Source organism: Pleurodeles waltl, chromosome 3_1, assembly GCF_031143425.1.
Source record: "Pleurodeles waltl isolate 20211129_DDA chromosome 3_1, aPleWal1.hap1.20221129, whole genome shotgun sequence".
Classification (NCBI taxonomy): domain Eukaryota; kingdom Metazoa; phylum Chordata; class Amphibia; order Caudata; family Salamandridae; genus Pleurodeles; species Pleurodeles waltl.
The window spans coordinates 364,296,334-364,312,335 of NC_090440.1; the positions used below are offsets into that span (position 1 = coordinate 364,296,334).

General features: G+C 45.1%; 1 protein-coding gene across 1 annotated transcript in view; it reads left to right on the forward strand.

Annotated features, from left to right (window-relative positions):
• The window catches only part of TRPM7 (transient receptor potential cation channel subfamily M member 7), a 1,269,618-nt gene that overhangs the window by 57,491 nt on the left and 1,196,125 nt on the right, over nt 1–16,002 (forward strand). The window contains exon 2 of the mRNA XM_069222535.1: nt 2,105–2,184. Within this exon, the coding sequence (XP_069078636.1) occupies nt 2,105–2,184 (80 nt within the window). The remainder of the gene's footprint in view (nt 1–2,104; nt 2,185–16,002) is intronic.

Consider the following 16,002-nt stretch of genomic DNA (forward strand, 5'->3'; position numbering starts at 1 on the left):
GTGTTGTGGACTGGACTGGAGTGGGGCAGAGTGTTGTGGACTGGACTGGAGTGGGGCAGAGTGTTGTGGACTGGAGTGGAGTGGGGCAGAGTGTTGTGGACTGGAGTGGGGCAGAGTGTTGTGGACTGGAGTGGGGCAGAGTGTTGTGGACTGGAGTGAACTGAACTGGAGTGGGGCAGATTAAATTTGGGTGGGAGGATTTGGTGGGAGTGCAGTGGACTGAAGTGAGCGGTTTGGATATGAGTGGGGTGAGGTGGATTGTAGTTGGGCGGTTTGGAGTGAGTTAGATTGGGGCGTACTACACGATTATGTCTTCAAGCATAATTTCAGAAATTACACATAATAAAGAAACAATGTCCCTTTGCAATATTTAGAAAATATAATCGTCAACTTGGGAGAACAGCGCCCACAAGCAAAAACAAAAGAAAACATGAGTGTAAGTGATAAAGAAGACTTGACAAAATAAAGTTTTCTATAACAATTAAAACTTGGCAGTTCTGTTTGTCAAAAACATGCCCAGCAGGACAGTCACACGCCTTCTGTTTGCAGGGCACTGGAAGTTAATAAGAACAAAATAGTACCTCAGTCATGTCAGGAGCAGCGGACAGGCACTGATTAGGTTGAATCAATCAGTCTTTGATCCCTGCTCCACACAGAGGAATGGAAATAATGTTTGATCTGAAGTGATGAATTACGAGGCAGGAAAGAAGAATGCCACACAAGTCAAGAAATGGTATGCGACAGGCGGGCTCCAAGCCCTTTACTGTACACAACAGAGTCTTGCAAGTGAGATGCATGCGCTAGCATGTGCATTCACATGCTCAACCCTAAAAATGGCCAGATTGCAAGGGCACCTAGCCTGACTCTCCGGTAATGTCATGTACTTTGTTGACTCTTCATGTGTCACTGTGAGTGCAGTCATTAATGGCAGACTACTCTTTCATAAACCCTCTTGGGCAAGGATGCCAAAAAGATGTGGGCACTTCACCTTCATGGCACAATGGAAGAATATTGCAAATCTAAGACTCTCTAGATTAGAAATGCCGCATGCCAGCGTTTTAATACAGATGCTGGATAACTCTTCTAATGCTTTCATAAAGATGTTGAATGGTCATGTGCCAGCTTCCTGGGTGTCTACGCCAGGGCACCGAATGTGTTCCCCAAAGTGGGTGAAGATAGAATTTTAAAACATTTACTCACCTTTTATTTGCCCAGGGGGCTATAAAATCAATTAGTTAAATATATAGGGCACTCACTGGACGTTGACAGAAAGAAATGGAACACTCATTCATGAATGCCAGATATAGATAGATTTCTGCTTTGTATTGATTTCTGTAAATTTCTTTCCATTTCGGATATTTTTTTGCTCAATGGGAGCTTGGTTCGACTACCTGACACGATTGCCAGTTACCTATATTTTTGCAAACGTGCTAAACCTGCATCACTCACTCTTGAATTTTCAAGACGAGAAAGCTAGGAGTTTGGGCTAGTGCCAAGGTCATGTACAGGCGCGGGATGTACACAGACAGCGCACCTTCAATGTAAGGGAATCATTTAGTAAGTTCAGCTGCAGGTGGTTCAAAACCCTAACGAGGAATCCCAAAACTAAGTTGCATTCTGGAATTCTTAAATCTTAAAAGTTTAGTATGTATTTGTAACCAAAACATTTTTACCACATCAACCTTATGCGGGAACTAGATGGGATTTTAGATTATAAGTGATTGATTAGTTAACTAGATTAGCAGTGACAGTGATTTGTGGATAAGGTAATACAATATCCATAAATTACTCAGTTTACACTAAGAGGAGATTTTTGTTTTCACGGAATGGCCTCTTCACAGGACAGTCAGATCCAGGTGCTTGAGCAAAAGAAAAATTGAGATGCGAACATTTCCAAGTTTTTATAATCCTCTCTCGAATCCACTTTTATTTGTTATAGGCGTCAATCTGCGACTCCTGCTATCATCAAACATCAGTAAAATGTTTATAATTTGTTTCAGTTTTATAAAAACGACTGTCCGTGAACTGTAGCGGAGATTGATATGTTTAAACGGTTAAGGGTCTTTTTTTTTTTTTTACTCTTTATTTGTATTTTCTCTTTTAGTCCCAGAAATCCTGGATCGAAAACACATTCAACAAGCGAGAATGCATATATCTTATTCCAAGCTCAAAGGATCCTCACAGGTACGTGAAACAAAAACGTGATCACTTAGCTAGAACATACTCGGTAATATTTTAACTTGAGTCATTTCATAGACACGCTAAAGTCTGTTGAGGGAAGAGTTTTAAATACCAACTGCCTTCCAGGAAACGGCACCGTGTGCTTATTCAAAAACAAGTAGTCTAAAAGGGGGGATTGATTTTTTTTTTTTAATGTGGTGTGGCCAAAGTATCAGAAGCAACAACTACTGTCGTTGAAGCTCCACTGTAACATTTAGGAATCGTATGAAAGTACTGTAGGGTTTGATTTTTTAAATTTTTTGTAAGTATCTTTTCACTTTCAAATGAGAAAGGGGACACATTAAGCATGCCACACCGTATACCAGTCAGCCTAATACTTTTGCATATGTTTGGTATTTTCCATTGCAGGGCCTTAACATTTATCAACAATGGATTTTTTTAATTGTCACGTTTGTTTTTAACTGTCTGTTTTGTGTCAGGGAAAACATCAATAATGGTAACCAGTGCTGCAATTGGGGGAGGGGGGGGGTCAGAGTTCGGCAGAGGAAAGGGCGTGGATTCACAAGGGGCGGGGTCCTGAGTCAGGGAATTTGTGCATTGAGTTTTTAAAAATCTGCAACGAAAATAGCAACATTGACACATGTGGCAGCAAATCTGTTTTAGCGGACTTAGTCATAATGTAGCTGCATTTAAAATATCTTACAGAGTTATGACTGTGCTGCAGAAATCTTTGTGTGTACAGCAATGTTCATGGGACTATAATAACAATAAGGTAACTCTGGTGGTTAATGCAGTTCTAGGAGAGTTATTTTTTGTCCAGACAGTTTTGATTCAAAGTAGCATTAATGGTTAATGTGCCTGCTGCAGAGCATATCGTATAACGTGCAGATCACAACTTTGTTTTTATGTACATATTTTTAGTGGGTTCATGCTTTTCACACATCTTTTTGCTATTTTCAGTTCATAAATTGCAATCCTAACATAGCACAGTGAGATATGAGGAGCTGCATGCAAACTGCTGGTCATGTGTTTTAATATTTGTGTTTTTTGAAGTTTGCAAAGAAAGGTTCCTTTTGGTAGTATTGAAGTCGTCTTAGTACAGACAAGTCCAATCGCTGCTTTTCGATTTAAATCTTGGCCTTGTGTTTCTCACAACTGTGCCCTCAACATATAATGTATACAAGTATGGATGACATGTGACTCCTAAAACCTATAAGCCTCATTGTGTTTTGTGACATTTCTCCAGTATTGGATCTTTCATAGATTCACATGCTTGAATCATTCCCTGTCGTCGAAGTGGGAGTCCTACAGTATTATATTAAGCAGTGTAAGGTAGTATAATAAGCTGCAAAAAGAATGCAAAGTTCAATTTAATAGCCTATCCATGTCTCACCCCCTAGCCCCCCCCCCTCCCAAAAAAAGGACCAACGTTTTCCATTAGCCAATCAGGCAGTAGCACCCTTTAGACCCTTGCCAATGAGGCTGCAATCCCTCAGATTTTCTACTGCCCGTCGTGTGATGGGAGTCTCCCTGACCTTTGCTCAGTTTTTTTTCTCTTCAGAACATGTGTTTTCAAAGGATTTTCTCAGGTCATACTTGAATTTCATATTCTTTCAACTAACAACTTCTACCATGTCAGTATAGCCCACAACGGTCTATTTAAGTCAATTACAGAGACTACAATCAAAAGATCCACCTCTTTCTGAGGAGGAGAGTGATGACCCTTCAGAAACTGTTAAGTCCCACAAGAGAGACAGATACAAGGAGGATAAGCCTTCAGAACATACCAAGAAGGCCTTTAAAAATCTCACCATCTGGAGACTAAAAAGTCTGAGGCAATTCTTCAGAGTCAAAAGGCTCCTCAAAAATCTCTTCAGAGCCCTCAGCACAAGCAGCAAAGGACGTTTCTCTTAAGAAATCAAGACAACTTCCTTTATAAAAAAACAAAAAAAAAATCTGTGAAAAAATCAAAAATTACCTCAAATTCTACCATCATGACATCGACTTTTTCCACTGCAGCATCACCAATGATAATTTCTTCATCTCTGCTAATGTTGAAGGCCATCGTCTCCACACAGTAAATTCAACGACAAAACCACCGCTGTCAACTGACTGACTCGCCGATGGGCACAGTAAGAACCTCGTTGACAAAGACCCCATCGACAAAGATACTGCAGAAGAAGACACCACAGTTGAAGGCACCGTACCCGACACCACCGTCGACGAGAGTACAGTCGACTGTCTCACCATTGACTATGATTCCCTCAATAAAAATAGCCGTTATGACTGAACAAGTAAAAAGACATCGTCGATGGCAAAATTAACTGAATTGCCGTTGATGGAAACACTAGAAACGCCTCTCACCATTAATACAGACATCAAGCATGTCATGCATTAAAGTACCTACAGAGAAGTTTTTGCTTCCAGAACACTCCTTACCGAGCAAAATTACTCCACTTCCACTGGCTCATCTACTAGATGAGGACTCTGAGGATGAGGGACCTTTCGGAGTGGCTCACAACCCTCCGGAATTGCAGGTTAAATACCAGGATCATGATGAGGAGGAGGATGACTAACATTTACCAAGATGATTCGTATTTAGGTGAACACATACAGGAGCAATATAATGCTTATTCTCCACAGGAAACAGTCCCGATGCGACAAGACCCATTATTCAATCTTCAAACGATACGCCAAGATTATTATAAGCACTTTCCTGAACTCCCTTCATCTGCGCCTCCATCGCTTCTTCAAACGCCCGTGAGGTCTCCACATCAGACGCCACTTATGTGTCCTATCGCATTACCTCTTTCAGTGACTCCTTTGTCAATGCTATCTTTTGCGAATCTACCAGCAGATGACCCTGACACCTCAGAAGTTCATCAATAGGAAGGTGAAATAAGAGATCAATTACAACAACTGAGTGAGATGATTACATCATACAGCCACCATCTCCACCTCTACAGCTTCCTGTGCACTCAAGACCAGACGATATAGGTGGTTTTCATAACGTAATGGAACATACAGTGAAGATATTTTTATTACCCTCAACCTCCAAACAAACAAATAAGTTCTTATACGACTTCAAGGAGGCAATGTAAAAATTGGTGAACGCGATACCTATAATAAATGTCATCTGGCAGGAGGCTATCCATGTTATGAAAAATCCAGCTACAATACCAGCAGTCATGCCCAGACTGGACAAAAAGTATAAAGTGCCAGATGACGCTCCAGCATGCCTAGTGGGTCATCCCAAGCCTAACTCTTTTATCAGTCAAATGGGTCATAGACACTCAAAGAACTCCCCTACTCCTATAACTATTCCACCAGCTAGAGATGGAAGTCACCTTGATTCCTTTGGGAAATGTTTCTCAAGTATGGCAGGTCTCACAGTACGTGCCCCTAATTCTCTGGCGATTCTAGCAAGATTTGAAAGGCAAGTGTGGTCTCAATTTATTGACCTTCTACCTGACAATTCTAAACAATAAGAGAAGGAAGATTCTCTAGGAGGGAGAACAATCCTCGGTGGAGATAATAGACTGCGCCATTGATATTTTCATGACTGGTTTTCGGCAGTTGGCTGGGCAGCAGTACTCCGAAGGCAAGCCTGGTTAAAAGCTACATCTTTTAGACCAGAGGTTCAAAGAAACTTTTTAGACATGCCGTACGATGGTGAATCATTGCTTGGAAAACACATTGAGGATGCCCTTCAAGCTATCAAAACAGATACTGATACCGCCAGATCTTTGGAAAATCTGCAAACTAAGAGGCAGCCCTTTTGTGGAGCCAGGGACAGGAGCCCTTTCACCTATGGAGGAACATTTAAACCCTATAGAGAACACTATCAACTCTATCAGGGGCAATATCGTACCCAGTACACACAGCAATACAGACACCCACCCTCAGCAACATACAAATAACAAACAAGAGGGAGGCAGCCCACCAGAGGGAGAGACACTACAAGGAAACAATGACCATGGACCGGTGCTGGCTGCCCCATTCTCTCAATCACATCTTTTAGGAGATTGCATTTCCTAATTTCTACATCAGTAGTGCTGCATAACAGCAGACAAATAGGTTCTCGATGTCAGAGCAAGGGACAAACACTCAAATTTGGCTGGGACATTTGGTGGTTTGTTAAGAGATTCACCCCCTTCATGTCTCAAACAACTACTTATGGTGATTTCTCTCATGATAAAAAAAAAAAAAAAAAGGGTCCATAGAAAGGGTTCCGAAGTCGCAGAAATGAATGGGATTTTATTCCTGTTTCTTTCTCAACTAGGAAAAATCCGGAGACTGGCACCCGATCTTGGGTCTACAACAACTGAACAAGTATTCAAAGAAGCAATCATTTCGAATGATCACTGTAGGAAGCTGGCTCTGCATATACTATATCAAAATGAGATATAGTGTGCACAGAGTCCAGGGGTTTCCCAAGAGGCTTGACAGAGGCAATAAAATATAATACTAATGCTCTATTTGTGGTAGTGTGGTCAAGCAGTTAGGCTTATCAGAGGTTAGTGTTAAGCATTTGTTTTACACACACAAGCAATATGTGAAAACACACACTCAATGACTTAACTCCAGGCCAATAGGTTTTTAATATAGAAAAAAATGATTTTGTTAATTTATTTTTAGAACCACAAGATTCATTTAGCAGGGAAGTACATTAAATGAAAGGTACTTTGCATAGTAATAATTGAGACTTTGAATAGATTCAATATTGTACACAGTTTTCATTAAAATGGCAAAAAGCTAGTTTAAAAGTAGACACGGGGATTCCCTCTGCAGGTGTCGTCGTGGGGGTGCAGGGAAGACAGCCCAGAGTGGACACGTCATCTGAGTTGCCCGAGGGTCCTCTCTGGATAGTTGGTTTCTTGGGATACGGGCCAGGGGCGTCTGGTGCAGAGTGTTGGGGACTCACTCTTCTGGGGTGAGGTGGGAGTCCCTTTAAAGATGGTTTCTTCTTTCTTGGATGGACAAGTCCGCTGTCCACAGGAGTTCTTGTTCCTTTTTAGGTGCAGGGCAGTCCTCTGAGTCGGCAGAAGTTGGTGGGCCCACAGGATGCGTCGCTGGTGCAGGTTCTCTGAAGTAGGAGACAGGCTGGTAGGGCTGGGGCCAAAGTAGTTTCCTTCTTGTCTGCGGGGTTTTTCAGCTAAGCAGTACTTCCTCTTTGTAGGTCATCAGGAATCTGAAGAGCTGGGTTCAGGGTCGCCCCTAAATATTAAACTTAGGGGTGTGTTAGGGTCGATGGGCAGTAGTCAATGGCTACTGTCCCTGAGGGTGGCTACACCCTCCTTGTGCCCACTCCCTGTAGGGAGGGGGGGGCACATCTCTATCCCTATTGGTCCTACTCCTCTGAAGCAAGATGGAGGATTTCTCATGGAGGGGGTCACTTCAGCTCTGGACACCTTGCGGGTGGTCCTGGCTGAGGGGGTGACTCCTTGTTTTTCTCATTATCTCCTCTGGACTTGCCGCCAAAAGTGGGGCTTTGTCCGGGGGTTGGGCATCTCCACTAGCTGGAGTGCCCTGGAGCATTGTAACACGAAGCCTGAGCCTTTCAGGCTCACTGCTAGGTGTTACAGTTCCTGCGGGGGGAGGTGTGAAGCACCTCCACCCAGTGCAGACTTTGTTTCTGGCCCCAGAGAGCACAAAGGCTCTCACTCGAGGGGGTCAGAAACTCATCTCTCAGTGGCAGGCTGGCACAGACCAGTCAGTCCTGCACTGAAGGATTGGGTAAAATACAGGGGGTTATCTCTAAGATGCCCTCTGTGAGCATTTTTTAGTAAATCCAACACTGGTATCAGTGTGGGTTTATTATTCTGAGAAGTTTGATACCAAACTTCCCAGTGTTCAGTTTAGCCATTATGGAACTGTGGAGGTCGTTTTGACAAACTCCCAGACCATATACTTAATATGGCCACACTGTACAATGTCTAAGAATGGACTTAAACACTTTAGGGGTATATTGCTCATACAGCTATGCCCTCCCCTGTAGTATAGTGCACTCTGCCTGAGGGCTTTAAGGTCTGCTAGAGGGGTGACTTACCTATGTCACAGGCAGTACTTTGTGTGCATGGCATCCTGTGAGGGGTGCCATGTCGACTTTGCCTTTTTCTCTCACCATCACACACAATCTGCAATGACAGTGGTCACAGGGCCCTTAGTACCACTGGTATCTTTTACAGTGGACTTCCGTGTGTGTCAATTGTGGAAACAATGATACATTTTTAGTGAAAGAACAGTGGTGCTGGGACCTGGTTAGCAGGGTCCCAGCACACTCTGTCAAGTCAGCATCAATATCAGGCAAAAAGTGTGTGTGGGGGTAACCTCAACAAGGAGCCATTTTCCTACAATCACCTTACAAGACATCTTACAACTTCTAAACCATGAGAACCACTTGACCGCACTCAACCTCCAAGGTGCATACTTCCATACAACCATTCATCCCAATCATTGGAAGTATTTACAATACCAGGTAGCCGGCAACCACTTCCTGTTCAAGGTACTTCTCTTTGGGTTGAAATCAGCCCAGCAAATATTCACCAGATGCCTTGCACCAGTGGCAGCCCACCTAAGACAAAGAGGAGTCTAGGTATTTTAATACTTAGATGACTGGTTAATCAAGGCCCCAACATCTCAAAACTCCATAGCGGGTACCACACTATGTCTCAGACTGTGCAAGAAACTAGGTCTCACACCAAACATTAAAAAATCGTCCCTCATTCCGAAGACAAAACTAATCTTCCTAGGTGCAGTTCTAGACACCAACACGGACAAGGCTTATGTCTCTCTGGAAAGACAAATGAAGATCCAGCAATTGGCTCAAAAACTCACCAGAAGAAAGTCAGTTGCAGTTCAGATGTACAAATCGCTCCTAGGAATGCTGTCTTCCTGCATTTCCCTAATTCCAAATTGCAGGATTCTCATGCATCCGTTACAAGAGGAATTAGACAAGCAGTGGACACAAACACAAGGATCTTTTGACAATACAATACAAATCACCCCAGTAATGGTTTCTTCCATGCACTGGTGGGCTCAGAACCAGATCATGTCAAAAGGTCTAACATTTCTGCCACCAGTGGCAGATTTTGTGATTACAACAGATGCGGCTATACTGGGATAGGGCACCCATCTCCAGTATCTACCAATCAGTGGAAAATGGTCCCCCTTCGAAAGGAGAATGCACATCAATCTCCTGGAACTAAAGGCCATAGCTCTAGCACCATGCTCGTTCCTTCCCAGAATTGCAGGCTCATCCATACTCATCAGAAGGGACAACACCACCAGCATGCACTATGTAAACAAACAGGGAGTAACTTGATTGATCGTCTGCCCTGTCACACCAGGCACAAGAAATATGGAAGTGGGCCACACACAAAGTGATAACACTGAGAGTGGAACATTTGCTCGGGGCTTCAAATGTGCTAGCAGGCACCTTAAGCAGATTGATTGGGAGTTAAACCATCAAATCCTGCAATTCATCTTAAGTCATTGGGGCACTCCAAGGCTCGATCTATTTACAACCAGGAAGAACCCCAAATGCCATTATTACAGAAGCTGGCATCACCAGAAAGGATTGTGGGGGGTGGGGGAATGCATTTTCGATAAGATGGTATAAAATATTTGCTTACGTTTTCCCCCTGATACCATTAATTCCTCAGATAATAAGGAAAATGAAGAGAATCATGAAAGATCATCCTAAATGCTGCCAGATGGCCCAGACAATTCTGGTACACAGAACTACTCCTACGTTCGGAGCAACCCCACATACAACTATGACTCAGTACAACAGTGTTAAGAATGAATAGGGGCCAGGTCCTACACCCCAATCCGATGGCTCCTGAATTCCATTCATTAGAAAACCTAAATATTTTCACTGACTGTAGAGAATTTCTGCCTAAGTCATGAGCAGATTCCACCAGCATGTCATATAAACTGAATTGGAAATGGTTTTGTATGTGGTGTCAACAACACAGTTTACACCCATTCTCTTCAACGCCTGAGCAAGTATTACCATATCAGCGACACCTAGCAAAATCTGGCATCGCACATTCATCCATAAAGGTACATTTAGCAGCAATATCCATTTTTAGGAGAACTGATGAATCCCCCTCTCTGTGGTCATCAAGGATCATCAAGCAGTTCATAAAAAGACTTTTCAGAGTCTTCCCTCCTGTGAGGAAACCACCTCCTGCTTGGCATCTCAACATCGTATTAAGCCAATTAATGAGAGCCCCGTTCGAACCAGCCCACAAGGCAGACTTAAAATATCTCACTTGGAAAACAGCATTATTACTAGCACATCGGCTAGAAGAGTTGGGGAGATACAAGCATTTACTATAAAAGAACCTTCCATGCAGTTCAAGAAAAACAGTGTTCTCCTTTACACTAATCCTAAATTCATACCTAAAATACCTTCAGACTTCCTTCTTAATGAGCCCATTGTTTTAAACACATTTCTTGCAAATTGACAAACAATGGCCGAACACACAACAATCCACACAATTTTGCAAGTCAGACCCGCTGTTTGTAACGTTAAGTAATTTGAGAAAAGGATTTCCAGTCTCTGAAGCCATGATTGGACGATTGCTTGCAGACGCTATCCAGTTCTGCCATGTAAAGGCAGGAAAACTCTTGACGTACAGACCCTAGGCCCACTCTACAAGAGCGGTTTCTACATCCACGGCCTTGTTTGCTGTTGTCTCCATTCAGCAGATCTCCAGAGCTACTACTTGGTCCAGTAAGCACACTTTCACACAGCATTACTGCCTGGAAGAAGCTGACAAGTCAAATGCTGTGGTGGGACAAGCTGTTTTACTCCATTTATTCCAATAAGGTGAGACAAATTTAATCTGTTGTTTCCCATCATACGCAGATATCGCTATAAGTAAATTTGCAAACTGCTGACTATTCTGATTCAAGCATGTGAATCTATGAAAGATCCAATACTGGAGGAGAAAATAAGTTCTCCAGGATTGGATCTTTCATAGATTCACATGCTTGAATCATCCCCGTCGTCGAGGTGGGAGCCTCACTGTAACCTGAAATACATATAGCAGTACATTTTACACACTAGGCCTCAAGGGCCTCCTTGAGTTATTTTATAGACTAACCCTGTCGTTTTGCAAAAAGACCCAAAGTTGAAACTCAGCCAATCAGGCGTCGACACCCTCTAGAACACTCCCAACAGAGGCTCTCTCCCTCAGATTTTCTACCGCACGTCGTGTGAAGGGAGTCTTCCTGAGCTCTGCTCAGTATACTTTTCTGACAGGAATTTTTTCTCTCAGGAAATTTCACTTTTGCGATTCTAGCATGTCTCAGCAGGCTAAGAAAGGTCTGTTTAGAGATTGTGGCAGTTGTGGGAAGAAGAGACTTCACGTTGATGACCCAGACAAGAAGTGTATTTACAGCCTCCATCCTGACCACAAGGTGAGAGACTGTAAAATCTGTCGCACCTTTAGTCAGAAAACCCTCAAGGACCGTGAGGATAGGCTTCTGTTGTGGCTCCAGAGGCAGAAAGCTATGGAAAACCCATCCTCAGATGAAGGTGAAGCATCATCTCGTTCCCTCAAGCGTCATGGAGCAAAAGAAGAACTGCCTGAGGAACCACCAAGAAAGATGGTAAAAAAGACAAAGCACAAGTATATAGAAAAGCAGGGGCACCAGGAGCCTTCCACTGCCGCCTCAGAACACCAGGCAAAATTCTTGAAAAAGGTTAGCTCAGAGCCTAAAACACCTGTGACAAAAAAGGCACCAGCAAAAAGTGCCTCTCTGTCACTGTCGGCGACGGGTGATCCGGTAAGGCCTACATCGGATATCACCAAAAAACGTCAGTCGACGACGGCCCAGTCGACGGTTACAGCGACAACGATGACATCCACGTTTACGACGGCTGTATCGCCAATGATTATGACATCGTCACCACTGTCGTCGACGACGATCATAACGGCTAAGATATTCAAGAAGGCATCGTCGACTAAGACATCGTCGACGGCGGGAGCCGAGGTAGTTTATCCATCGGTGGCAGCATTACCGTCGACGAATCATCTGTCGGCGAGAAAGACAACGTCGACGAGCACACCTCTACCGTCGATGAGACAACCGTCGGCGCGACAACCGTCGATGAGGGACCTGTTGATACCACCATTGTCGACGACAGATCCATCGATGGCGCAACCGTCGACAAGAATCCTGTCGGCAGCAACACAGTCGACGAAGGAACCGTCGACGAGAAGACTGTCGACGACGGATGCTGAAATGTCAGCTGCAGGGATGGAGGTTCTGTCCACTCAACCACTGACCATCATGTCCTCTACCGCAGATTTGGAGGCACAGCAAGAGTCCTCAAGATTCCTCCCTCTTTTTTTTTTTAATCTCCATGGGAGAAAGGACATCTTCAATCCTTCCAAGCCATACATCTCCAAGTAAAGTCCTGCCATATCCACTGCAGCACCTATTGGATGATGACGACAACAACTATTCCCAGGATGAAGGTCTGTTCGGTGCAGCCAGTAGCCCATCTCAGCTGCACGTAAAGTGCCAGGACTTAGATGAGGAGGAGGAAGAAGAGCAGCAGCTCTACTATTCTTCAACGGTGTATCAAGAGGGCTCTTCATACCCGGCGGGTGAGCCGGAACCGTCGTTTCCCATGCCTAGGTCTCTAGTATCAAATCTGCAGAGTATGCTTAAGGACTACTATCGACAATTTCCACCATCAACGCCGGCAACCCCATCTAGACCGCACGGTCCACGGACACCTATACACGACCCGTTTTCTAGTCCTCCAGGAACGCCGCAAGGAAGTGTCTCATTCGTGCCACCGCCACAGGAGAAACACATCTCATCAGATGAAGAGAGAGAGGAAGGAGAAATTTCGGAGTCCGCCCCTAGTGAGTGGGATGACTACCTCATTTCTACACCGTCTCCTCCGCCAGCAGCACTAGCTGACTCGCCCCCGGAGGACATTGGGGGTTTCCACAATCTAATGGAGAGAGCAGCCAAGAGGTTCGAATGAACTCTTGTTTCCCAAGAGACAGATTGTTTCCTATACGATTTCAAGGAGCCATCGAGCAAATCTATAAGGGCAATACCAATAGTGGACTTCCTATGGCAAGAGGGATTGAAGGCTATGAAGAACCCAGCTACAGTGCCTTCACAGATGGCAAAGCTAGAGAAGAAATACAAGGCCCCGGACAACACTCCAGCCTGTTTAATATCGCAGCCGAAACCGGACTCCGTGATATCACAAGCTGCACAGTGCAGGTCAAAGAACCCTTCGGCACCTATTGCAGCGCCTCCTGACAAGGATGGAAGGAGGTTGGATAATATTGGGAAAAAGTTCTCCACGGTGGCGGCGATCACAATGAAGGCAGCCAACTCCTTAGCCATTCTGGGGAGGTATGACAGACAGATGTGGGCTGACATGTCAGCTTACGTGGACTTATTAGCTGGGGATGTCAAGGTGGAAGCAAGAAAAGTACTACAAGAAGGGGAGCGGATCGCAGCGGAAATCATTGACTGCGCCATTGACATTTCCCTAACAGGATTCTGCCAACTCGCAGGAGCAGCGGTCTTGCGTAGGCAGGGGTGGCTCAAGTCTATCTCGTTCCGTCCAGAGCCGCATTCTCGATATGCCGTTTGACGGAGAGAGTTTATTTGGAAAGCATGTGGACGACATGCTGCAATCCATCAAGACGGATACGGATACGGCAAGATCGCTTGGTACCTTGCAGTACTGCAGACAGCCCTTTCGTGGGGCAAGAGGCAGGAGAAATTACTCCTTTCGAGGGGGTTTTCAGCAGCATAGACCCCAGTATCAGTCCTCTTCATCGGGACCCAGACAGCAATACGGCCAGCATCAACTGCATTACCGGTTACCGCCTACCGCAGCATATCGCACCCAGCGAAAGGAAGATCAGCGCCAAGAGGAAGAGACCCTGCCAGGAACAAATGACCAGCTAGCCATACCAGCTTCCTACACTGCCAGGGGATTCAAGGTCGGGGTTGCATCACTTCTCATTTCCTTCGTTGGAAGGCCATAACATCAGACAAATGGGTGTTGGACGTAGTAGCCAGAGAACATACTCTGGAATTCATTCAGAAACCACCGAACATCCCACCGTCGGGCCCTCCCCCTCCGCTAGTAGCCCAACTCCTCAAGGAAGTACAAGTGATGCTATGCAAGGGAGCAAAAGAGCTGGTCCCTGCCCCTCACAGGAACAGGGGGTTCTACTCAGGCTTCTTTCTAGTGAAGAAACCCTCCAGAGACTGGCACCCCATTCTGGACTTACGGTTGCTAAACAAATTTCTGAGAAAACAGTTGTTCAGGATGGTGACATTGCAGGACATCTTGCGCCTCCTGAATACCGGAGATTATATGGCATCCCTAGACCTCCAGGATGTGTATTTTCGTGTTCCAATACACCTCAACAACCGAAAATTCCTCAGGTTCAAGGTAGCTGGTATGCACCTACAGTTTCGGGTCCTTCCTTTCGGTTTAAAATCAGCCCCCAGAATTTTTACAAAGATGCTGGCTCCAGTGGCGGCTCATCTGCGCCAAACGGGCGTACAGGTGTTTCCCTATCTAGACGACTGGCTGATAAAAGCACCGTCAAAACACCAGGTGGTGCGTCACATATCTCTCTGCCTCCAGTTGTTCGGCGATCTGGGACTTACGGTCAACTACCAGAAATCGAATCCTCATCCAACGCAAACATTGAACTTTTTAGGGGCAATGCTGGACACTATCCAAGGCAAAGTGTATCCGTCGCAGGTAAGACAGTTCAAGCTCAGCAGGTTAGCCCGCAACCTCTCGGCAAAAAAGTGTGTTTCAGTTTGCATTTACAAATCTTGCTGGGAATGATCTCATCATGCATCCCATTGGTTCCGGACTGCAGGTTACAAATGTGACCACTGCAAGAGCAACTGGATTTGCAATGGCATCAGCTTCAGGGGTCTTTCGAAGACAAGATTCTCATCACACCGAAAATGAGAGTAGCCATGGATTGGTGGGCAACACCAACAAATTTGTCCAGATGTCTCACGTTTCTGCACCAGGTGCCTCGCTATGTGGTGACAATGGATGCTTCCCTCGAAGGGTGGGGTGCCCACCTTCAGGATCTTCGCATCAGTGGGTCCTGGGCCCCAAAGGACAGACAGCTCCACATCAATCACCTGGAGCTCAAAGCGATAGATTTTACCCTAAAAGCTTTCCAACCAAGGCTTCAGGGCTCAGACGTTTTGATCGGAACGGACAATACCATGTGCATGTTTTATCTAAACAAACAAGGTGGCACGAAGTCTCTGCAGCTCTCACAGCAGGCTCAAAACATATGGAAATGGGCCAGAGAAAGCAACATTTCTCTGAAGGCAGAACATGTCCCAGGAAACAACAATGTACTGGCGGACACCCTGAGCAGGACGATAATTCCCTACCACGAGTGGGAACTGGATCAGGAAGTTCTGGATCAAATATTCCAGTTATGGGGCAAACCAAACGAAGAAAATGCCCTTACTACGCAAGCTGGCTTCCCCAAAGAGGGTCGTGGGGGAATGCGTTTTCGATAAGATGGTCAGGCATTTATGCCTACGCTTTTCCTTCGATCCCACTCATACCGAGGGTCCTCAGCAAAATGAAAGTGGAGGGTTGTTGCATCTTGTTGATAGCACCGAGATGGCCCAGACAGGTGTGGTTCACGGAGCTCCTCATGCTTTCGGAACGACCACATGTGCTCCTCAAACGGAAACCAGCCCTATTAACGATGCACCAGGGCCAAGTCAGACATCCGGACCCGTCCTCTCCACTTATCGGCTCCCGAG